This window comes from Lepisosteus oculatus, chromosome 24 (genome assembly GCF_040954835.1).
Source record: "Lepisosteus oculatus isolate fLepOcu1 chromosome 24, fLepOcu1.hap2, whole genome shotgun sequence".
Taxonomy (NCBI): Eukaryota; Metazoa; Chordata; class Actinopteri; order Semionotiformes; family Lepisosteidae; genus Lepisosteus; species Lepisosteus oculatus.
The window spans coordinates 591,056-615,844 of NC_090719.1; the positions used below are offsets into that span (position 1 = coordinate 591,056).

General features: G+C 46.8%; 2 protein-coding genes across 4 annotated transcripts in view; one reads left to right on the top strand and one right to left on the bottom strand.

The window, feature by feature from the left end:
* Nucleotides 1-24,789, bottom strand: part of LOC107079804 (ras-specific guanine nucleotide-releasing factor RalGPS1-like) — a 46,923-nt gene that overhangs the window by 12,703 nt on the left and 9,431 nt on the right. The window contains exons 1-4 of one of the 3 annotated variants that reach the window (XM_069183513.1): nucleotides 15,413-15,531; nucleotides 7,854-7,970; nucleotides 6,174-6,278; nucleotides 5,260-5,310 (exon numbers count right to left, since the gene is read on the bottom strand). In XM_069183513.1, the coding sequence (XP_069039614.1) occupies nucleotides 5,260-5,310; nucleotides 6,174-6,278; nucleotides 7,854-7,970; nucleotides 15,413-15,427 (288 nt within the window). In that variant the 5' untranslated portion in view covers nucleotides 15,428-15,531. Of the gene's footprint in view, nucleotides 1-5,259; nucleotides 5,311-6,173; nucleotides 6,279-7,853; nucleotides 7,971-11,300; nucleotides 13,484-15,412; nucleotides 15,532-24,789 lie in introns of those variants that run through there. The other 2 variants (XM_069183512.1, XM_069183514.1) reach the window with 2 other exon arrangements.
* LOC102689433 (uncharacterized) lies at nucleotides 15,499-16,678 on the top strand. Its single transcript, XM_069183511.1, has one exon. It carries the CDS (start codon nucleotides 15,499-15,501, stop codon nucleotides 16,441-16,443), a length of 945 nt encoding a protein of 314 aa, XP_069039612.1. The 3' UTR covers nucleotides 16,444-16,678.

The following is a 24,789-nucleotide window of genomic DNA, read 5'->3' on the forward strand; positions in this document are numbered from 1 at the left end:
CTTTAGGTATTTGGTTACCTGCTTACAAGCCGTCTCAGTTTTGATTATTTCTGTGGGGCATGTTGCTATGCACTTGCTTGTTTCTTGGACTGAATACAGTGCAGCCCAAACCACTGGTGCTTCAGGCTGAAAGCGTTGTATAGCAGTGTATCTCAGCAAAGCTGGGAAAGCCAATACACAGAAGCTCAGCCACACATTGTGTGGACCCCGAGCACGATTTTCCATGAGCAAATTGTTCATGTGAATAATTAGCTACAACGGGTGGCGGTCTGTCTGCAGAAAGAAACGGAGCTCGTCTCTGGTCTGAAAGGTGAAGCAGATAGGAAATGAAACGTCTTGTTGCTACCAGAGAAGATGAAGTGACGGAGGGAAATCGTTGTGGTGAAGGAGACCGCACGAGTGCTTTCCTCGTTGGAGCTGCAGTAGGCGGCCAGGGTCGTGATCAGTTTCCAGCTAGCTCTGTGCTGAGAGCTTGGAGCCCATGTGTTTTTCACATCCAGGCCTACAGGATTACTCATGAACTCTGTTCTAAGTGCACCACCTTAAACAGCCTCAGGGGAGGGCGGGATTAGAATTTCACACACAACAGTTTCCACTCCAGGAGACGATCAGGGCTCAAATTCAGCTTACATACTGTTTTGTGTAACACACACAGAAAAAATTAAACACTGTAATTAAATTGGCATGTCCCAGACAGGAGAAGGTTTCATTTATGATGTTGTGGTCTGGCTATTATCAGCAAAGAAACACACCATCCTGAACAAAAGGCACTGTGAGATGTGCCTTTTGGGCACTGGATCTCCCTCAACCAGAGCCGTGCACACATGGCTGGGAAGGGCCGTCTTTTAAATGAATGGTTTTGGGGAGAGGGAAGGGCCAAAAGATTTTCCTTCTGCTTTGCTGTGACCGCGAGAGAAGGCCTGTGAAAGACGAGGAGTTCCATTCAGCGTTAATCCATAACGGATGGAGCTCCGGACGTCGTTATGAGGTGAATCATTTAGAAATGGAGCAAGTGACTTTGAGATGGGCCACAAGATGTGTTTAAACTCCCCTGTGGGCTGTCTGCAGCAGACAAGGCCATGATCATGGCCATGGCTGCCTTACGTTAAACAGAACACAAGAGGGAAGGCTCTGGGGGGAAGAAGTGAAATGTTGATCTTATTTCCATTGTGCTTCTCCTCCAGAGAAGGGGTCACGTTCCACAACTTCCAACCTGGAAGTCAAACCTGACACTCCCCTGTCTTTACTCAGACCCAAGGTGTCTCCATCAAGAAAGGTGGAAATCGTGAAGGACACTGTAGTATATAAAATGAATTTCTTGAATTTTTATGAATGACAGAAAAAAAATCCTCAGATTTACAGACTTATAGGTGTCTTCATATGGTCATAACTCAGAGTGTGAGACCTGCAGGTAAGACACAGATCAGCCGTCTGCCAGAGGAAGAAGAAACACAGGTTCTCTCCTGATCACTAGAAATCAACCCTTTTTTTTTGGAAAATTACATCATTTTCAAAGAGAAGCTCAGCTCACAATGCAGTTCTTTTAAACCTGCAGCAAAAGCATCCCGTTAATTACAGAATTTTTCACTGCTGGTTTGGAAATAATCATAGAAGCATACCAAAGTGCACTATCTCACTGTTACTTTTTTAACCTTCTGCAGGCCTGACTGAGCCGAAAAAGCCACGTGCATTTGATATTCAACATAAGATCCAGCTGTACAGGCCATGGCGAAAAGATCTGCTGTTTCTGATTATAGTTTGGATTTGTAATCAAATCCAATTAAATTCTTCCAAGAACATGGAGACAGTGGAATATGATGCAATAAACATTTAATTGCGATAAGTATTTAACACGTATTCCATGGGCAATGACAAAAACTTGCACACTAAACGTTCAGGCATGTGAAGACAGTGCCTCTTTTCAACACCTCACCTCACCCAGGGCGCTCCTCTGCTTTCAGTGGCGCAGTGCGTTTGAAATGCAAACTGGGTATTTACTTGTCTTACACACCACCTTATCTGCCTTCTTCATTCACTAAAGCTTAGGCAAGGTTATACAGCTGTCTTTAGTGTAATATGGAATAACAGTGCTTTTCAGAATACTTACTATTAAAGCCAGTATTACTTTCCCATGAAGAACCGCAATGCTTTTGTCTGAGAACTGGATGTGCAGTACTTGATTAAGCGGCTGCTGGCACTGGGTAGTGTATGACACATCATCCGATTCCCCATACTTCCCCAGCACTAAGGAGAGCGCTGAGCCAACCCGGGGAGCTCGCGTGCAGCTCCGAGCTCTCACCCCGTCTCGCAGTGTCTTCATGAGCAGGAGCGGTGAGCGAGCTACTTTATAGAGACAACAGGACACTGCGGTTCAGTTAAAAGAGCACAAAGAGTGATTTGGGATGACAGAATTCGAGGAAATACCCAAGCAATTAACTAGAAAATGGAAGAATTCTCTTACTTTAAGGTTTTATTTTTTCATTTGCTCTTAACCACCCCTTTACACGACAGTTTTACACGACTTTGACGGGCCATGAGGCTGTACGCTCAGAGTGGGACCGATCTCAGTGCCGGACAGGAAAGCCCTCAGAGGGGGACCGATAAGGTATCAGACACAAAGGTACTGACTGACAAAGTCAACATGTTAGACTTCTTCAGAAGCAGCGGTGAAACACGAACCAGAGAGTGCAAATGGAAAGCAAAGGGAAAGTGAATTTAAAACAGGGAACAGAAGGCACAGTTGCTAATTTCAACAGAGGGTTATGGGAGTCCAGAACAAGATAATAGGCCATATGGCTAAAGATGATATCCTGTCTTCTTTGAAGAAATGGCTGGATGACCTCCACTCATCTGCAACCACTATTAGCGTCTTACGAAGCGACAGGACAGGAGAAACTACGGCTTTATCATGCAGTAAGGGATCCAAGGGCCTGGTTATTAGGCAGTGGAAAGATGGCACGTTCTTGGGCTCTGGCTGTCTCTCAGTAGCAAGGATAGACATCCAAGCAGCAGGCTGCATTATTACAAGTGTGAGGGAAGCCACGAGTTGCCCTCTTCTTGAATTGAGAACAGTAACTTCATCCCTTTCACAGAACCAGACGCAGCTGAGACCAATTTCTTTCTGAAGCTACGAGGGAGTTCATATTGCCAGAATGTGATTGAATTAGTATCTGCCGGCCCGGCCTGTCAGAGGAAGGCAGCCCCAGTAAGAGTAATGTCTGTGAGCCTGGCATTTTCCTCTGGTTTCGCCAGGGCTTGCCTCACAGTCTCCAGTGAGCGATGGTCTGCACCCGTGCCCTGATGGCTGGGTTTTGCAAAAGAATGAAGCCGCAGGCATCACTGAAGGAAAAAGGATTGTGGGAGAGAATTACACTGTTCCCATTCCTAACACATGATTAAGTGTAACTCGCAATTGAAAAGGAAATGATCTGTGGAAACAAACGTAAAAATATTCATTAACAGATGAAACATGAATGAAGAAATGATGAAACCCCTGGAAGAACTGCACCATCACAATCCCAGAGGCTCATCTGTGCCTGACAGGACACCATTTAAGTTGTCAAGAGAACAATAAGTCCCAGGGAACAAACATGAATCCTGTCGCAAAGAAGTTAGATCCACTTGAGAGTTTAATCCGATGTGGCAGGAAAAGCCAGGGGCTAGATATTTCCAGCAAGGAACCTTGCCCAGAAAGATGCATGGCATAAAGACAACATGAAATACACAGCTCTTCTGTTTCATCAATACCACTCGAACCTGCAGCTGGTCGAACAGAACACACATCAAACTGCTACAGAAATAAAAACACTTGTCTCTCTTGTCTTATCATATTAAGAGTCTCCCCGAATAAGGTTTATTCAGAGCTGGTTCTAATAAGAGGAGGATAATTTCGTGAGGATAAAGACTTCCATTCCTGAAAATCATTACTTTGATATCAGTATTATCACAGTGCTGGCATCGCAGTCTTTTAACTCCACGCTGCCTGAATTGGGTTTGCCCAGCATGCAGCATGTCTTGTCACTTTAACCACATTTAGAGTCTTTAACCCTCCCCCAGTTCCTACTAAATAACACAATATCCCTTCATATCCAGGGAGACTGGCACGTTGAACACCTCGGACCCCTTCAAGCTCAAGTGGACCATTTCAACCTGTGATTTAAAGAGAATGTGAAGTGCTTCGCATGACAGTCTATGTGCCTTTGGCGACCTTTCAGCTTTAACCAATGAATAATTAAACAATCTTTGTTTTATCACACTCTGGTAAGGAACACTGCAGTATAGCTGCTATCTCACAGATCAACAGAACACCTATTTTACACTGTCCAGGGACACATTCCAAGGCACGAGAGGTACTTGGATGGAAAAGACTTGGGCCAGTGTGACGGGGGTAGCCCAGGTGAGGAACACAGTGTGACTGTAGACCCACTGACCCATTTTATAAGGAAAACAGGAAATCGAGGAAGGGCATGAAGGAGAGGAAGCCATTTGGCTCATCACTCATGTCTGGAGACCCCTTTTCCTGCAGTCCCCCGAGAGTCGTCTTCGGTAGTGTGGAAGGGTGGTTTGTGTCAGGAGACTCTGAGCCTCCTGTTCATGGTCCTGAACCTGCTCTTAGTGTTTGGATATTCTGCTTCTTTGTCAGACTGCATTCACTGCTGCCTGTTCCACTCTTCTTCCAGACCAAGGTTTTCACAAGATCAAGATCATTTTATACCACAGTGAAGGTTTCCAGAAATATAAGTGCTCTCTATTCATCAACAGAACACGGGAAGCCAAGTAGAGATTCATGAAGTTTTGGCTATTATAACAGACATCGTAATCTCCAGGTGACCTCGGTGAAACAGAAGAAAATCAAATCTTTCTCCACGCAGCAGCTGACTGACTTCCAACACTTTTTTTCCTATGTTCCCAGAACTTTTTTCCTCCAGATTTAATTGCAGGAAATGAATGAAATTGGTGTTGTATCTTGTAAGGCCTGAATGGCTCTAAAACTGATACAAACAAAACACAGGCAAGGGGCAGGACAGAAATGCAACTCCAGAGACGAACAGGCCAGGGAAACCGTGACCTAGCTGTAGCTCAGTGCTATCAGGTTTAAAATGTCTGAATGTCTCCAAGCATGCCTGCTCACTAGAGAAGGGCACTTCCTTGCCCATCACAAATCTAAAGCTGGAATCTTGACATTTCTGGACTTTCTTAAGTTGTGTTTTTTTAAGCTGAGTCACGTCAAGGGCTACTCAGTGAAATCTGCTTGCTTACCTCGGGCTGTATCGCTTTAAAGACTGGGGCATCCATCAGGGTAATCTGGCTCTGTGAAAAGGAAATAAAACAAGCTCCATTAATCTCTTCACTTTACCTCTAGGATACCTGAATAAATCACCTTTCTTTAAGCCTTCAGTGGCCACTGAAGATGAACACATTCTCTTCCCATTAACCAGTGAAAGCAGCCACAAAATGTATGCAGCCATAAACTGTAAATTACCCAAATCTTCTCACGAGGTGCTTCCAGCTGGACTAGGCAAGAGTGGTTGGAGTTTTAAGTGCAATACTGCTCCAGGACCCGTTAGGAACAGTATGATGCTACTGGGATATTTTAGACATCAGTCACAGCACCATCAACTTGTTGCCTGGTCTTATTTTTAGATCCCAGACACAATGAAAGGCTCAGACTGGTCAGTACTGGGAGGGAACAAAATGCAGGTTGCGGCTATAAGTGGTGTGGACCAATAGGAGGTGCACTTCTCTTTGGACCACAATTTCCAAACCAATACTCCAACATGGTGTCTGGGGACACTGTGCTTTAAAAGGTGTTGTCCTTCAGGTAAGATATTAAACCCAGGCCCCACGACTTGATCATTAAAGACCCCAGGGCACCGTCCGTAAGAGCGTCCCAGTGTCTTGGACAAATTCTGTTTTGGGTTTGTAGTGTCTGACATCCCTAAAGTTCCTCCTTAGTTCAACTGGTGCAGCAGTTTCTCTCTCCTCTACCTGATTTGTTCACTGTTGTTCTGTTACTGGTGTGGAATGACAGATGAAATAGCACCAAGGAAACTTAAGGAATTATCTTTATAGGAATCATCATTCTGTGTCAGGACCTCTCTGAATTGAGAGGATGGGTCCCATGCAACTCCATACAGGTGTGACAGACGGACCTCTATGGCCTACCTACTTACCGCAAACTCCTCGGGTGTGACTTTCAGCACGTCAAACACGACAGCGTCGTAGCTCTTGGCGTAGTCCACACTCCGCCCATCCAGAGAGTCAGAACTGCTGCTGCCCTTAACGCAGAACAGCATAGGAATCAGACAGAAAAGTCACAGACACAAAGGGCTGCTCTTCTCATCACTGTGTCAACACACAAACCCTTGAGCAGACATCATGGAAAAACAAACTGAAGAAACTGAACTGTTGATAGAAATGCATTTAACTGGGTACAATTTCAGGTGTTCATTTGTTTAAAATAATTGTAAAATACTGTTAATGTGCACGTAATCAGCATAATTAGTCACCAACTCAACATTTAATGCTAAAGCGCACAAACACCAACACTGATCAAAGCTGGAGAGCAAAATCCGAGAACGCGTTTGCCTCTAGAGTAAAAAGCCTGAATAAGATTTGTTTTTTTAAAAAGGAAGAAATTAAACCTCTTAGAATATTAATTCAGACAAGATTTATTCACAGCACTTTCTCATTATACTTGGAAATTCAGGCTAAGGCTGGGAAATAACGAATTTCCTTCAAAACTAGGAAAAGTCGGCGCTTGTCTCCGACAGTCCTGGTTCGTGGAATCTCTGGAACTAAAGGAACCTTCTTCTGGACCCCACAGATTCACAGTGATCCTTCGGGCTGCAGCCTTAAGGACAGAGCCTGTGTTTACATTAATGTAAGGAAGCAACTTACACTTTTCCCTGAGCACGGTTTCTGCAGAGTTTCCAGCGCACACAAGAAGCTATTTAGCTTTGATATCGTGGTGGAAACACGGCCAGCTCGCCAGCTCATATCTGAGGCATGCGGCTGAGGACACAAGACCACAGGCTGGGCCGTGACAGCCTCCCATCGCCATCCCCTCCAGGAACAGCACTTTATTTAGACTAAACCCCCCTTTAATTTGGTGAAGGACCAAAACTAAATTTTAAACATTTAGGCAATTCAGATGCGGTTTTATGCCTTAAATGGTATTTGTCTGCGCCTTCCAATGCCTATGAAGAATCTAAAGTATTATTATTAAAATCCTGAGCACAATGCTAGAGAATACTGCGCATTATAATAACATGTGAAAGGATCCCTCAGGTGGTCACTGGGTTGCTCAATTTTGTCTTATCATACTTACCATTCTTCTTTTGGGCATGGCCTATACTCTTTCAGGAGTGTAAGTTATTAATTAAGCCATTATTTTGCAGTAGGAAAGGGTTATGATACCAGCTGTAGCACCAGATATTTCTTAAATTTCAAATAATTTAAAACTGGAGATCAGACAGCCAGAGCTATGTTTGTGAAGGAGGTGCAGTGCTTTAAAAACAGGGAAGAATAACAAACATGGGAAGATTTATTATGCCGTGTACAGTGCATATCATTCTCATGCAAGATTGAAAACCCTTCATTTAAAAGGTCGGAAGAGTTAAAAGCTAGGTTCAAGTGTGAGTGCACGTCTGGGGCATTTTATAGTTCAAGTTTTACTTGGCATTGAACCTGAAAACTTTGGGCACTTCATTTAAAACTGTCAACTGTCACCTTTGCTAGAGAAAAACATTCCATTTGTCATTTTTACAAGACTCTGATGATCACTCGCTAGTGGGGAGGCAGAGATGGGGGAGACACGGGGGAGCCCAAACGACGGGCGAGCGGACGGGTACCTCTGGAGTGGCGGACGTGACGGTGACGCTGGCCATCCGCCCATTCCTCCGGTACATGCTCGCGGCCGGGCGGGGAGGGGCCTCAGCTGCAGGACAGGCATGACCCGCGATCCATCCCTGCAACACACACACACAGAGCACAGGCACCTGAGGCTCCACTCCTGCCTCCCGCAGCAGACCTGAGGCCACCTGGCGGGTTCGGGCCCATTCGGCGGGGTGCCCTGGCACCGCAACACTGCTGGCCTGACAAAGAGTGCAGGAACGAGGAAGACGAAGGGGCTACGCAGCCCCGGACACGTCCCCCGGCAGCATATCCCTCAGCTCTCCTGTGTAATAAGGACGCCGAGGCACTGCTCTGATCAATATAACATCCGTCTCGGCGGACGACACTGCGCATGGCCAGACTGAGCTTGGCCAGAGGTTCGGGGGAGCCCCTGGCCAAAGGAGTTGCCTTTGGGCGGCTGGCTAGGGCTGGTGTGAACATAGATCAGCATCTGAAGATTTTCATGCTCCCCAAGAGCAAGAGCTGAATCTCAAAGGATGTGACAATCACTCCAAAAATCCCGCAAGGCCTCCTCAGGCAACACTGGAGCTCTGTGAAAGGGAGCAAAGCTTTTTCCCTGATGTGCTAATAAAGCAGCAGAGCCCTCTAACCCACAGACCAGCAGACACGGAAGGAGTAAAACACATAGGAAAATATTTCATATGACCTGAGAATGGAAACGCCCACACACTTTTAGATTTTAACGTTTCACAGACGTGCCAAATGCCAGACTGAAAGTTAAAGCCAGCTCAAATCAATGGTGAAAACAATATTTCTATTTAAGTAAAAAAAAAAATTATGCTCATTTTAAGCTTTTATTCGTCGATAGGTTGTTAATCCTCAGCACTAATTCCAAGGCCTCATCTGGAAATTATTTGAAATAATTTAGGTTTACAATATTCAGAACTACAGTAAATGTCAAACATTTGTTGGCGTTCATCTCATTTTCTTACTTCTTTTGCTCAGTTTAACAGAGTCACTTATGACCATGGAAACACTATTGCACCGAGTTAATTTGAATAAGACATAACCAGAGACTTTGACATGTATGGCACGAAACTTGGATGACAAAAGAAATGAACGGTCCAAAAACAGAGCTCAGCAGTCCCACAATAACTTTCTTTTTCTAGACGGGATGCTTAATCCTGAGCTCAAGACATTACATTGTACTGCACAAGTCAGAAGAAGGATTTCCTCCACAGACCCCATGACATACAACAGAGCAGTTAATTGGAAACATCTGAGACGCAGGAGGTGAACAACACCGCTAAATTTTAAAAGTCACAATTTCCACATGTGCATGACATCAGCCGGGGAGCAGCGTGTCCAGTGTGAAGAACCAGGCATCCTTCTCTGTTACATAACACACAAAGGAAGGCAACTGTCCTGCCACTTCAGCTGTACTGCACTGCCACCTGGAGGGAAAGACTGGAACGTCACCAGTGGTATGACGTGGTAGTGGCCAATGTACAAGCACATATGGCAAATACACTCCTCCATCTCTAGACAAACTGGATTTTGTTTACTGGAACTGGACCTTTTCCACTTTGGATACAGTAGTAATCCCAACCACAATCCTATTATATAGCGATTTTTTTAGCTGTTCTGTCAACTCTCAGCCAAGGTTCACCTTAAAATAATACATACCTGTATACCTACACGCCATTTCATAAAGGACAAAAAATCTGTTCTGACCACACAAGTAAAATAGTCACCATGCAAGTAAGTCAGGGATGGCAACAGGGTCATAGAAAAAAAATCAGTACTGGCAGAGAAAAAAAAAATCAACGAAAACAGAACACAAGACAGACCCCACCCAGACAAGACTCCGCTCTTGCTGTCTATAAGCAGTGCCGGGTTTAGTACCCAAGGCTCCACCCAGAGCTCCCCTTGAGTGACAAGCAAGCTCCATCTCTGCAGCGTGACACTAAATGGAGGCACAACGAACAAGGACAGACTGTGGATCCACAGACAGTAGGGAAGCGGGCAGCTACGTGACCCTGCCCTGCGCCACACACGGCGACACAGTGAGCCTCCAACATGCCAACCAGAAGGGGGAGATCCATCAGCGCTTTAACTTCCTGGCCCCAAGGGACAAGAAACTGCACACCAGCAAACCCCCTCTGGAGCCCTGGTAGCACACACTCAGCAGACGCTTCTCAGCTAACTGCTCAGCGCACGCAGTATCGATTTGCAGTTATGTTACTCCACGCATTAATGACCTTCTCCATAATGTAATTAGAAAGCACCACGGCAATGAATTAAGTGTTGCACGTTTTAGAATCCAGATAACTTAATAAGGACCAGAAAACCCACGAGTTAAGCAGCTTCAAGTGCATGACTTACTCCCATTGGTGCAGCTTATTCAGTTTACTGCTGACACAGCCCTGCTGCCGGCTTTTCAGCGTCTCTGTATTTTGAGAATGACCAGCTGATCTAGAGGATGCTCTGGCATTCAGTCAACAACAGTCATGACCTCAAAATATAACTGTGGGTAAAGGCTACTGGAAATGTGTGAGTGACAAAGACTGGACTCCAAAGTTAAACACACACAAAATGTTACGCACAGTTTTGTTATTTTACACAATTTCTAAATCACATTCTGAGGCGATTTTAAAAATGTAAAAATCTTAGAAATGAACATTGTGGAGTCTTTAAAAGCTCATGTTAAGTTCTGGTTTTCTTTGGTATACCTCCTGTAAAACTATCAATGGCCACCCGATGGCAGCAGTGTGACAACCACGGCACACCAATCACTACACCGGATATAAACAATGGTGACCGAACATGGCTCTTTTACCTGCTTCACTTGCTTTTACAAACCGTGGCATTAATGGGGATTTCATTTTCAGTTTTGTTTCCAGCGTGAGGACGGGTAAAACGACAGCCTTTCTGAGAAGCAAGCACGTAGAGCTGGTTGTTCAGGTGTTCGGGTGACTGGAAGGAAGACCGCAGAAGAAAAGGCAGCCGCTGTCGCCCTGGGAGGCAGCAGGCTGGAGGGTGTCATGGCCGGGGCAGGGGGCCTCACGCCCTTGACGACAGCGTGCTCAGACAAGCTGTGAAGGCTTCCTGGGCGAAGCCACGCGGGGAAAAACGCTCACGGTTTCAGCAGCTGCAGCAGCGGAGCCGACGGCCGCCTTGGTGCACTCGCAGCGGAAGCAGCTGGCTCATGTCGCGCCCGTCACAAACCTGCACTGAGCTCAGGACATCTGTCACCCCTCCCCCCCCCCACCCGCTGTCCCCAACCTTGCCGAAGGACAGGAAAAAAAAGACAGACAGGAAGGCGCGATCAGCCATGGCCAGAGATGGCGCGGCACCTTGGGCACCATACCACGCCACAGCACACTTTAGAGCGTCAGGAAAAAAACAGCACCTGGTTCCTAAGCGCGTTTCATGTTCTTTACCTCAGTTTTCCACGACGTCCTTAAACCAGCAGCCCGTGCTGGAAGCAGAGAGGGCAGTAAGAGGTGCCTGCTGCACGGTATCCCCCATTCAGGGGCTGGCGTGACGCCACACAGGCCTGGGTGCCATCTCGGGGTTGCTATGGTAACCTCCGTGGTGCTCCAGATTAAGGGCCTGGAGGTCCGCTTCAGAAAAATCCTTTTTAAGAAGCAAAGGGCAGAGGATGCCTTTTTAAAAAAGAAATCTTCATAAAAATATCCCTCCTTTTCCATCCGGAAAGTGTAGAAAGAGCGGAGAGCAAGGATCTGCCTGCAGTTCAATAATCGGTGTGAACCAGGCAGGTCAGGCAGAAGGCAGAGTCTTTTAAATCTGTGACAGTAAGACACGCCGATGAAAGTGGTTCTGCATTTAGACAAAATTCACACTTGATTACAAAGAGCAGAACCTAAAACTGACGGCGCTGTATCCACCAGGAGATGGTCATCCACAAGAAAGGAGTGAAGAGAAGGAGAGAGGGAGAGAAGATTAAAGCCGATTGTGTACCGGAGCCCTGAACGCAGAGAATGGAAAAAACAGGACCTTCTATAATTAGACAAGGAGCCGCCCAAGAGAGTTCAGGGAAATTCCACGCCTGCCAGCTTCTCAGGTACTTCCCTGGCAAACCCTGAAATGCCCTCAGGTTTCAGCTATTCCAGGAAAACGAGACTCTGAAATTCCCCGGCCGTTCAGTCGTGAGTTTCCCAGACAGCGGGACTTCCGTACCCACGGACATGCTCCCTGGCGGGCAGGCGCTGGCATCACGAGGGCCGTGGCTGGGGAGGCACAGGGGGCCGCACCGCAGACCGCGGCTTTCAGAGTCAAAGAGTGACCTTCTCCCCAGGCCCCCGCAGCCCAGCCGCGTCACGTGCGAGAAAGAAAAAGTAAAAACACTACGATGCAATCCTCTACAAACGGATCAGCAGAAAGAGACAGTGCAGCTTTTCAAATATCGTGTCCAGTATCATAAAGAGGAACTGACAGCCTATGAAAGCAACCTGAAATGCTGATGAACCCTGTTCTTTTTCTCTCTCCTTCTCAGGGAGAGCAATGCCACACGTAATTCTTAATTATGAATAGCAAATAGCACAAGTCAGATAGGGTCAACAGATTCAGATATAGGTAGTCTGGGTTACTTCCGTGTGTTTATTAGGTACTGCACTCCCACATTTGAAGTTATCCCACAACTGAAGGTATCGGATAAAGTAGCTGACGGATTTTTGTTTGCGCAGTTTTCCTGTAGGGGAAAAAAATTCGCTATACATGAAGTTTTATTGTCACCGGGTGGCTAGTTGCAGAATTGTGTATAATTTCATATTTACTCTAATACTGTACAGTATGTCTGGTTATTAATCCTAATACTATGTGCTAGGCCCAAGATCTGAGAGACAGGCGTTTTCTCATTGGTCTTTGGACAGAAAGCTGCTGACCCCTGCACTGACCTTCAGAAGTCTGTTTCTGGACTTTTACACAGTAGGTCCCTCTTGTGGCCAGTGGCCGCACACACAGCAGATCAAAGAAGCATCTTAGAGATATCCGACCATCACAATAACAGATCAAACGTATGACCACAAAGGGACTGTTGCAAACTCAACTGTAAAGAATCAGGTTTCAAATACGGTTCCTTTTAACTAAAACCTACTAGTTTCCCTTTGATTCTGTTAAAGCACTGTATAGAAGACTCGTACAACTGCTTTTTAAAACCTCTGTGATCAAGCAGCTTTTTCCACCTTGCACAAGCTCGCTGGTCAACCGCCAGGGCCCGAAACCGTTTACTTTACTTTGTTTACTGTTTACTTTGGCTCTTTATGAAAGAACGGCAACAGAAAGCCAGTGCCTGCATCACCCACCACCGCACTGTAACTCTCATTCCAGCTGCCACTGGAAATACAATATTTGGACCTAGAAAACCTCGTATTTCTGGTCAGCTCAGTGCACAGGAATTTTGCATAACTGCTCATCTACAACACAACCTAGCTACAATGGTTTTCCACGGCAGCATGCACACTGCTGTCCATATGCTACTACTGAGCTGACTGCGTTGAATTTCACAATATTTGCTTTGCAGTACATTTATTTCCAGCAGCAAGCATTTTAAAAGTAACTTCCTTTTGAAACAATAATTGAGCGCAGCTATCAGTTTTCTAGCTTCATATTACACCGGCTCATAAAACGAGGCTCACCCACGCCACGCGAGTGGCAAGGAACTTTCTAGACACCGTGCCGGAAAACCATGCTAAAGCTCTCCATGCCAACCACTGCATACACAGTGTGTCTCCATAAACACTGTCTCTCTCACTCCGTCGCTAAGGCAGCATTCCTACCTCTACTAGATAACATCGGGCTGTGTTTGTTGCTTTATTTTGGTTGTCTTTTTATAGGGAAAAGGCTGTAAGAAAGCCCTGGACCCAGCCTGCCTGCTGCGCTCCACAGGAGGAAAGTGCGAGCCGTAAGAGAACCGTGAAGGAGGCGGCGCGCAGACAGAGGTATTCCCGGGGGATTCTGCGGGGGGAAAGTGCTTTCTGCGGCAGACACCACCTGCACTAATGAACGTGTCTGCGAGACGGGCAGGTCTTGAGTGCAGACCGGGTCTTGCAAGCAAACCTCCTGCGATGTGGCAGGGGAAACGGGAGTCATGGCAACTCGCTTTGCCGTTGAGAAAACTCATTTTGGACTGCAGTGCAGATGCCTGCTCCCGCACCTGAACGCCACCATGCATGAACTGTTGGTGTTAGAACAGTTTGATGAGGGTGCTCTGAAGGCAGATCAGGCTCACAGGACTGCAACAGGAATAACCTGCATCTTTGTATGCCATGTGTACACCATTATATTCTGCATGAATCAGAAGTCCTTTTGCTATTCTGTTGATGGTGAGAGATAGCACGAGATAAGAAAAAGGACTGAAGGTTAAACAAATATTTTTAAACCACTCAACAGTTCAATGGTATCAGAGAAATGGGCAGTGTAAAAGTGAATTTACTCGAGCACCCCCTCTTCAAACGGAACACGGTCTAAACAGCTTTGGGCAGAAATCTGTGAGAAGGAAAGACGTGCTCATAAGCAGGAGTTCTGAAGTCTACAAACCTATCAACACATCAGTGAAATCCTTCATTAAAATGATTTCTTACAATTCCATGTAATTGTTGTAGCATATAAAGCAATTCACACAAAAACTATTTATAATTTATAATTACAAATATATGATGTAGACATCATGATGCAGCATGTCAAAATTCCCTCACAACTCAAAAATTTGATTTCATCACTCACTATGGCATTGTGAAATTGTTTTTTTAAAGAGTACAGGAAACAACGTCCCACTGGCTCTAGAAAGATTATTTTTTCTAGGAACTGATTCCAAGTTGAACAGGAGCTTCCTGTCTCTAGCGAGTTCTAGCAGGAGCTGCTGCTGCCAGGCGCCCACAAAACGACAATCTCTCCGAACCCAAGGGCATCAGAGAGTATGTATTTCGTTGAGTCAATGAGCTGGTTGATTCATTTATTCCTCATGTTGTACAGCAGCTCCTTCATGCTTCCCAATCACAGGCAAACAGGACCTGTACGTGGAAGCTCCATTAATAATAAGTACAGACTGAAGGTGCCCAGATCTGCAAACTGGGTACAAGTCGGTTCTGGAAGTCTGGAAGGGGGAGATGTGCTTCTGCACAGCAGAGCTGCTGCCATGAGATGCCAAGTCTTTAGGGCCGAGAATGGCTGATCAGACTGTTGTCACACACTCGTTTGCCATGCTCAGGTATCCATGCATGCAGTGACTTAGAGAGATGCGTTATCAACATAAAGCAACAGAAAACAAAGCAAGCAAAGTCTTGAACAGACGCCACAGACTGAGGCCCGTTCGGAGAAGCGTTAACACTTTGGGGGACAATAAAACTCCTTGACAATAGTTTAGAACAAAAATGTGGAAGGCGTGGGCAGCCAACTCTTCTATGCAAACGTCAGGCCCTCTCTTGCCCCTTCCACACATTGTGGGCTTGGCAAAAAGTATTGTTGAGGTGGAGTTGCACATACTGTAAGCGACCTCAGCAAGGCGACATGAGAGATGCAAAGACTTCCTTACCTTTGCCTCGCTCATGCCCTCGACAGGTCGGCCTGCTCTGACGGGAGCTGTGAATGTGGTTTCTCTGCCCAGGGAGAAGCGCAGCGATGCTGCCACAGACAGCGAGGACAGAGTCGGGGGACGGGGCTGTCCAGGCGCGCAGCAGAGTGACAGTGGAGCTGCGGCACCGGATGGGAGAGAGGACCGAGTCCCGCCTGCAGGACCTGGGGCTGCGCTGCGCGGCGGAGGTGACCATCACAGAGCACTACTACGACAACCAGGACTTTCAGCTGGCTGCCCAGCAGGTCTGGCTCAGCAAGCAGGATGGAAAGTGGAGGCTGATCCTGGGCTCACAAGCAGACCAGAGGGGATCTCAGGGGGGCCAAGAAGGCAGTGAGCACAGACGGGACCACAGCGCAGACAGGACAGAGACAAGCAAGGTCAATAACCCCCAGGAGACAGGAGGGAAAGGCACAGGGACTCCGGAGGAGCTCGGAGGCACCTCATCATTTCCACCCAAAGGATGTTCCAGGGCTCTGAGAGAGCAGCAGAAGATAAAGTCACCCTCCCCTTCTTCTGATCTCCAGCCAGCAGCTGTGAACCCAGCCAGCTCCTCCTCACACCACCGAGACTCGGAGCCAGGGCCCCATTACTGCGAGCTGACTGCAGACAAGCAGGTCATCGAGCACCTGGCAGGGAGCCTGCAGATCGCTCTGACGGAAGAGCAGAGGAGACACCTGACAGTGGAGAAGTTCCTGGAGCTGGCACACATCCAGCAATACGGCAGCCACACCGCTGCCGGGAGGCGGAGGTACGAGCTGAGGGACACCTGCACGCTCACTGTAGAGACGGACAACACCTGCCGCCCCGCCAGGCGCACGGCTGTCCTCTCCATGCCGGCGGACGTGCTGGACATCGGGCGCGAGCTGGAGAAGATGGAGAAGATGGCAGCGGAGTTGGAGTTGGAGCCGGAGCCGCATCTCTCCAGCCCCAAACCCTCAGTTCCTTCAACTCCCACTGGCCCACCCCCGTGTGTGGTCAGCAGCCTCTAGCACACTTGCCGATTCACCAGAAAATACCAAATAACCAAAAATAATTTGCTTAAACACGAGCATTATTGGTTTTGCAAACTGAGACTCCGGAACAGAAAGTTACTCAGACACACTAACAGATCGTTTCTCAATTATGTCATTTTCTTGGTTAAAGTCACACTGTAACAAGGTTTACCTTTAATACAGAAATGACCACATTCATTTCTTATTAAAAATAAATCGTAGCTCAAGTAAATGTCATGAATAGTGGCTCATTATTACCAAGGAATGCTCCAGTAGCAACAGGCAAGCCTGCTCTAGGAAGGAAATTTGATTAATAAACAGCAGTGTTATATTTAACTTCCTAACTTCCCTAAATCACACATTTCTGACAAATGTATTTGCTGCTCGGGGCTGCCAAAGGACCATACTGACAGAATTAATATTAACAGCAAGCTGGGGCACATTAATAAAATATGGAATGCCTGCTGATCACTGCAGTCTTTGAAATAGGACATGACAGAGTCCCATTCAAACTAGTTCAGTCAGTACCAAAACGTGTCCTTTGAACACAGAGTCAGACATTTAAACCATGACCACAGTAAACTAGCTTAAATGTGTAACAGAAATAAAGAAAGTGAAAATCAAGTGAATGATTGCTTTCAAAGACTGTAAAATATTCACTGCCTGCTTATGGCCTACAGAGGAAACTCCTGCCAGGTGCCAATGATGTTTAAATTGCGTGAAAACCCAAGAGGCAGGTCCGGGGCGGGCGGGGAGCCCGTCTCCCTGTGCAGGCGGCCAGCCCCAGCGCGACTGCAGACGTGAGGCGCCCGCACACACCTCCTCCAGCGCAGCGCGGCACAGCCACGGCCGTGCAGGCATGAGGCATCCGCCGTAGCCACGGCAACCGCACGGGCCGTAATCTGCTTATCGCTCCCATCAGCTCCGCCGAGAGGACGGGAGGACGCGCCGCGGGCTCCCATCAGGCCCACGGACTTTAAATGTCACTTGATTTATGTTTATTGTTGTTCTAATTCTTTAGTCACCCCACCCCCCCCCCCCATCTTTGAAGTTGCGCTTATTAGCTCGCCTGGCTTTCCTTTCACAGGAGAAATGTTCCACATCAAAGGGAAGGTGTGGAGTCGTGGTTTTAGTCAGATCTTAACAGATCACGCCTGCTAGCGGGGAAAGAGTTTTTGCGCGAGGACACCTGGATTCAAAAGAGCTGCGAGTGACTCCGCTATGCAAACAGGTATTGAGAAGGCTTGCCGCCTGCAAGCTCATGTGTGTTGGGATCCTCTGGGATGAAAGGAAGGAATTATGATAAAAACATGCAGCAGCTTCTCAGTGCCAGAAGACAGATCTGAGGGGAGGGAGCTTCAAAGACCACTAGATACCCCTTAACACGAGAGAAGGCTGCCGGAGACCTGCGAGCTGCGAGAAGAGACTCCCTTTCCACCCCGGACGCCCTGCTTCCTCTACCGGCCGCAGAGATTGAGATAAAGCAGAGATTGTGCGAGTGGGTTTTCTGAACTAACTATAAAAACTTGCATTTTCAAACGCTTGTCAAAATGGGCACGGGCCAGACCTCACGTATTGAGCCAGCACTGCAAATCATCTGCAGCCCTGACTGAATATTCGGCTACTGAAAACGCAAGGAGCTCTATCAGTCTCTTGTACGATTACACGTTTAGAGAAGCCTCTTCCATGCAAAGCGGTTCCTGAGAATTGAAAACGTTTTTGGGTGTAGGGATGTAAGGAAATCCCTTACGGCACTACTCAAAACTCTGTGGACCGCTGGGCTTAACAAACACTGCGCTGTGTTTAACAAAGATTTCACACACACGCGCGCACATTGAAGGAAATCATCCCATTCACTCAGCCAGCCCAAATGAACCCAAATCTCATCCACCCAGCAACCCCAAATAACTCTACCTTGTCTAGAGCTTCTGCCGGGCAGGAGTAAAAATACTTAATCCAGATTAATTTCACACTGCTGCATCTACTTCAGTTTCCTGCAGCTCAGCAGGAAATATCAGCAAGAAACATACATTCAACTCCTCCGCCCCTTCTTTAACCTGGCGCTCCGTGACCTACATTGCTAAATTATATATAAAAGAAAGTTATATATGATATGAACGGCCATGAATCGTTCAGATGCTTTTAAACCATCCTCATTAGGCTGTCATTCCTAATGTAAAGGCTTTGTACTTGGTATTAAATACAATATCAGGGGCTCAACAGTGCCTCCTGAGTGTATCTGCCTCAGTGTCATGGGTATCTAGATTGCTGTACTGAAGAGCAACCAACATTTTTAAAATACTGAAATCCAAAGACCGGCTTCACAGAGGTTTTTGACCTTAAGCCTGGATTAGGTCAAATCTTTTGAGCTCACTGCCGCTTAAAAAATTATCAACCCAGTAATTAATGCTACTCAAATTAATGAACTGAAACTTCAGATTAATGGGTTGGGTCCAAATCTTTATTTAACCTGCTTAGGCCTATTTCATACGTTTCGTCATGAAGAACTTCCCTCATATTCAGTGCTATCCTCTGGAGAGGATTGTCAGTGATCCCCCAATCTGATTATTCACAGCGAGTATTACAAAGCAGTAACAGGACCCGGAGCGCAAGGTGAGACTGACTCTCTACAGGACTCAAACCCTTGCAAACAGCGGCTCTATCCACACAAAGGACTTGGCTGCTGCTTGCGTGGGGCCGTGTGCGACCAGCGTCAGGACACGTAGGTGAGACAAGGGGCTCGATCATTACCTTCGTGCCCGAGGACAATGCTGACTTCCAAACTCTGGGAGTGCAGCTCAGTGATTCTTCACCCTATGGTTTTGTTTTTTTACACTCAGTGGTAAATGAACCAGCTGCAAGACAGGCACTGCAAAGCCTGGCCTCGCCTCTTGCTTGTAACTGTTCTGATGCTGTAACTGCCAAGGCATCTCCTCACAGATCTTGTTCTGACTGTCGCTGGGTGGCTGGAATACGATTTCTACTACCAAGAACATTTCTATGAGTACGCCTATGAGTAGAATTACTAAATAATGTCGGATAGAAATGTATCCTGAAATAGCTACAACAATCAATTTTACAGCAACACAATCGCCCCCCTCACCTGCCCAGAGACGGTCGAGATCGAACCCTGCCAGTCCACGGAGAAGACCCAGCTGGTGCCCTCAGCACCAATGAGCCAGGAGCACGGCGCTACAGGCCACTTGTCTTCCCCTCGGCTGAAGCTGTCCATGGCTAATTTGAGTTATTAATTAAATTACATGCTTAACGAGTGTATTTTATCCCCCGCCCCAACGCTTGAGCAGCTGACAATCTAAAGACATGGTGAACTAACAGATTCATTCCTTCACTGCTTTCCTTGCGAAAGGGCCTGGAGGTGGAAGAGGAAGGGGAACCATGAAACTACAGCATAAAAGGCAATTTTAGTGAACAGCGACCAGGGGAAATCGTGCGTCTCCAAGGAGCCCTGCTGAGCACCTTCCAGCTGCTGCTGCTGTAGCAATCACTTCCAGCAGGACTGCAGCAGATAAGAGCCGGCTACAGCGCGGGCTGCACAGGCGGAGGGAGGGGCCACTCCTGAGCTCTCACTCCGGGCCGCCAGCTTGTCCGAGGGGCGTCCAGGCCTCCCGCAGAGCCAGCATTCCCATCGGGAACGACACAGGTGGGAGGCACACGGCGCCGGCACCAGTTCCAGATGCCGCTGATCTCGTTACTTCCCGCTGGAAGCGCAGGGGCGGGAGGCTCGTGGGAAAACGGCTGCTGTGCCCGACGCGGCCATGGAGTGACAATGTGTCCCCACACTGCTGGGAACGTGGGCTTCGGTCTGACTGTGAAGCCCTACGAAATGCCCAGACCCCACAAAACATTCCAGCTTATATTGTCAGCAGATAAGCTGCCTGCATTTATTGCGAATGTACTATAGTATGTTTTTAATTAATATTTAAAATTGCCGGTTTAATTGAATGTCAAATAAACAAGCCCACTGCCCCATGTAAAAGGAGTTTCGAAGTGATGGGATTTCTCTCAAACCACACTTGTTATTTCCTGGAAACCAGTTCATAAATCAGTGCCATCTTTTATTTTGTAAGAAACTAATCAAAAGACATGCCAATAGAATAAAAAAAATACATTATTAATAAGCTGAGACTATGGAATTCATTAAGAGACGTGGCCGGATGTCTCCAGACATGTACAAACACAAACCCTGCGCCGATGTTGTTCAGAGACAAACAGACCGAACGGAGTGACAGACCGAGGGGCAAAGTCCAGGGCAGGTGGGGAGGGTGCAGGATGCAGCTGCGCAGCCGGAGCAGACGCCTGCGAAGGAGGGGCCGTCCTGCGGCAGACGGGGCGGCGCTGAGCAGAGCTCGGCTCAGGCACCGCTGCAGCCGTCCCAGCAGGGCTTGGCTTGGCAGCTCCAGCAGCGTCAGGCAGATGTGCAGCAGAATGTGGGCACAGCAGCAGAGCGAAATCAGCGCTTCACTCTCAGCTAACAGAAAAATGATTAAGTGTGTGAAGTATGCTCAAGTTCTAATGTTATCCGAGAACTTCCTTCGATAACAGCATATTTATAGTATACTATTAAAGAGGGTGATGGGGCGACATTAGAATTTCAGAATACTTAAAAAAATTATTTTGATATGTTTAAAAGGCCATAAAGGAGCCTATGCATTAGTCGAATACTAAAGGGGGAGACTGCAATGCAAGGAGCTCAGCAGTGGGCAGGCAGAAACCATCTGGGTTGAGAGACTTGCACTGGGATGAAAATATCCCACTCTGAGCAAGAATGTACAAGAAACCAGGAGGAAACGATCTTGGGTGGACAATGAATTCATAGGACCCCCATTGCTCCTCTGAACTCGCTTCCAAATTGAATTGAAAAAAGAAGGAAAGAACGGTACATCGCTGTGATTGCCTCACTCCTTCCTCTCCTGCATAATAACGCTCCTACTATAGATAGCAAGGCCCTGCTGCTACAGGCTACAGTAGGATTGTTCTGTCTTTGACTCCCCTCTGCCTTAATTACTATACCTGCTAGAGTGGAATAACACCCCAGAGATCCCACTGTGCAATTACTGTTCCACTGCAGAGGTGGCTAACAATCACTGCCTTTTCAGGCTGCACACTTACAGAATGAGTCTAATTAGCAAGAACTGCAGCATTTGATCTGTAAGGCCTTCTACCCATAGAGCCTAGCACACCAAAAATAACATTAAAAGCTTTAGGAGACGTTTCGAAAAATCTACACAATAATATATATATAGAGAGAGAATTTTACAAACACTTTTTTTAAAAGAGAAACCTAAATAATACTGAGACGTCAAGTAGCTCAGTGATTTTTTAAATGATCCGGAAATGTCAGGAACACAGAGCCCTTCATCAACAGCGGCAACGGATACATTAGCAACATCACAATAATTCAAGTATGTTCATATGTTCAAGGTCTAAAGTCCAGAGGTGTACTCTCCAACACAGGTGTTTTCCTTTACACACGCAGTATGTCAACACCACAGACTAGATCTTTAACATTTGTTGCTGTATTTTGTACACATTGCCGTCCACAGCACTGTGATTAAGTGTTCAGTAGGCTTGGTTTCGATGTGGCATTTCTGTGAACAATCTATGAACAGACAGGAAGGCAAAAACTGCCACGCTGCCCTTGTTCAGTGCGCACAACATTTCTCCACTGTCGCAGGCCAGAGGGAGGGAGACTCGACTGCAGCAGCTCCCTCAGGGAGAGTATTAAAGAGAGCTGCTTCCAAGGAGAAACCTCTGCGAGTCCACTGGGAAATCAGCCAAGATCTTCAAGCTGCTTCACACATCCGGCGATACAGGCCGAGCGTGTGAGTGTGTGCAAGCTGCAGGAAGACAATCAGTCACTCAGACAGACTTCTTTCTCAAGAAGCATGCTGTAAAATGTATATTTTATGGCGCTGTGGGATTTTTCAACACAATGAAAAGGGAAAGCCATTTGTATTACCAAGATGAGGCGTATGTGATCCTTGTTGCAGGACAGAGAGATGTGTAGGGAACACAGCGGAGGACCTACAGAGGTAGAATGGTCTACAGAGAGAGAAAAACACATAATGAGCACGGTCTTGGGGAGATCATACATTTGCGCTTTCATGGCAATTATATTGTCTTAACATGTACCCAGGGTGCCAAAGTGCTGCCCATCCTTCTTGAGTCCCCTGAGGCATTTCAGAGGAAGTGGGGTCACAACAACAAAGTCCTGTTTATAAATAAGCCAAATAAGCCATTTGATCATTTTATGTGAATACAAAGGCCGTCTGACTCCAGTTTGCTTCTTTAGCGGTTTCTTTTTCAAGAGAACATGGAGGCAAATACGGGTGTACAAAATAGTATCAGGAATTTAAAATCACGAGAACAGATAGCCGAGGAAGGGATACAAATCAGTGCAGCTCACAATGGGTAGTTTTCTATGGTTTCTATTGTACAGAACTATACGCATTTGTATAGAGAGATCTTGGATTGGAAAAGGACATATATGAATAAGATAAAGTACAAGAGTGAACATGCTCAGTGAAACGTTTGATTAAATCCCTTTTGTCAGTCCAAGATTTGTTTGGGATATGGTTGAAAAAAGGTACTTTAGAGAATGGAAGAGGATTATGCACTTAAGTCCCATAAATCTCCACAATAGTTAAACAATTTGTGGAGCAAGTTGTTAAACCTTCACAAAATACCAGGATAAGACTCTTGGATCAGCTAGTTCCAAGCATCCAAGGTGACCTCACCTTTCGAGACAAACGCAATGCAAAGTGTGGCACAATGGCAAAACACATCTGAAGCCAGGGAATTCCACTGCAGCACAGCACACAGACCGTGCGAATCTGCAGGCAGACAACTGCTCCAGTCGACTGAGGGAGGGGAAGAAAGCTAAAGAGAATGCAGGAAGCAAACCCTGGATACAGCCACAGCTGAAAGACCACTTGAGCTTGAACAGGTCAGTACCAGTTTTCCTGAAAGGGTTAAAATATATCACTCTCCTGCTGACCCCTGGTCAGCGAGCACAGACCTGGCTGTTGCTGAACTGCTTGTGGCCTGTCACCCTGGCCTGGGCTGACCAAAATGCCCATGAGCAAACACTGGACAAAGAGCATTGCTGCCCAAGGCCTCTGGGCTTATTTGCTATCCAGACAAGAGGTCACTGTAAACACAGCAATTTCCATGAAAAACACTAAATCTGGATGCTGCTACACAAGACTGGGAATTTCCACAAAGAGATCAAGCAAAGCCATTAGCCAACCACACACTATCTGTTTGGCTAGTAAATACCTTCCCCCACCAGATAATTATTGTTTGGCTTACTGAAAATGCACTAACAAAAATAAACACCTGCTTCACCTCACGATTCCAGGCAGGGATATTTACCTGCCAAAAGACAACAAAATGCCAGAGGAAATCTGCTCCAAACAACTATTTTATTAGATATGGCACTTGAACTGAAACATCACATTACATAGGTAATAAATACATAGGTACATAAATGACTACACGTGCATCCCTGTACCCGCACACAGCCGCGGCAGCAATCACAATATTCCAGGGACATGGGGAAGGGATGCAGGATTTACAGCCGAAAATAAGGTTGGGATGAGGGTGTTTTTTTTCCAAATTTCGGAACATTTTATGCTGTCATATGCAATTCATATGACAAATATTCTAAACGTCAGAGAGAAACTGTCCAGCAATCTTCCAGAGCATTCTTGTTTTCAACACAAAACTCAGAGAGAACTAATCTGCTTTAGGTCAAACTACAGATGAGCTGCTTAGCAAAAGAAACTACAGATAATCAAAGTGGTCACAAGCTAGTGGGTTCACAGAGAACAACTCTATCACAAGTGCACTGCACACAGCAGCATCGCTCAGAACAATAGCCAGCAGCACACCTAGGGACATCCTTCCTGAACTCAATCAGCGGAGCAAACCGACAGACCAGTCTCAATCAGCGGAGCAAACTGTGCTTTACAATCACACCCAGATGGCCGCTGAGCCTCCCTCAACCTCAATTTAACTCTCACACAGGCAGTTACCAGACTGAGTGCGCCGCAGGCAGCCAGCTCGAAATGGCTGGCAGACTGACCCGAAACCAAAATTTGGAAAAAAAATTCTCATTGAAAACCAAAGACTGTCAAACCAGCTCGGTTCACAACACCGACCCGACCCGGTGAGGAAACCATGTGAGCCCCAGCTCTAACCGGAGACTTCTGGACTCGCGGGCCCGGCCTGAACCCTGAACGAGCTCCTGACATCACAGAATCCGACCCCCACCAGAAGAGCAATTACCGAACAGGCGCAGAAAATACACCACTGGAGCAA

Bases quoted from the DNA above. Each gene is read 5' to 3' on its own strand.
- LOC102689433 (XM_069183511.1), top strand. From the start codon at position 15,499: ATGCTGCCACAGACAGCGAGGACAGAGTCGGGGGACGGGGCTGTCCAG.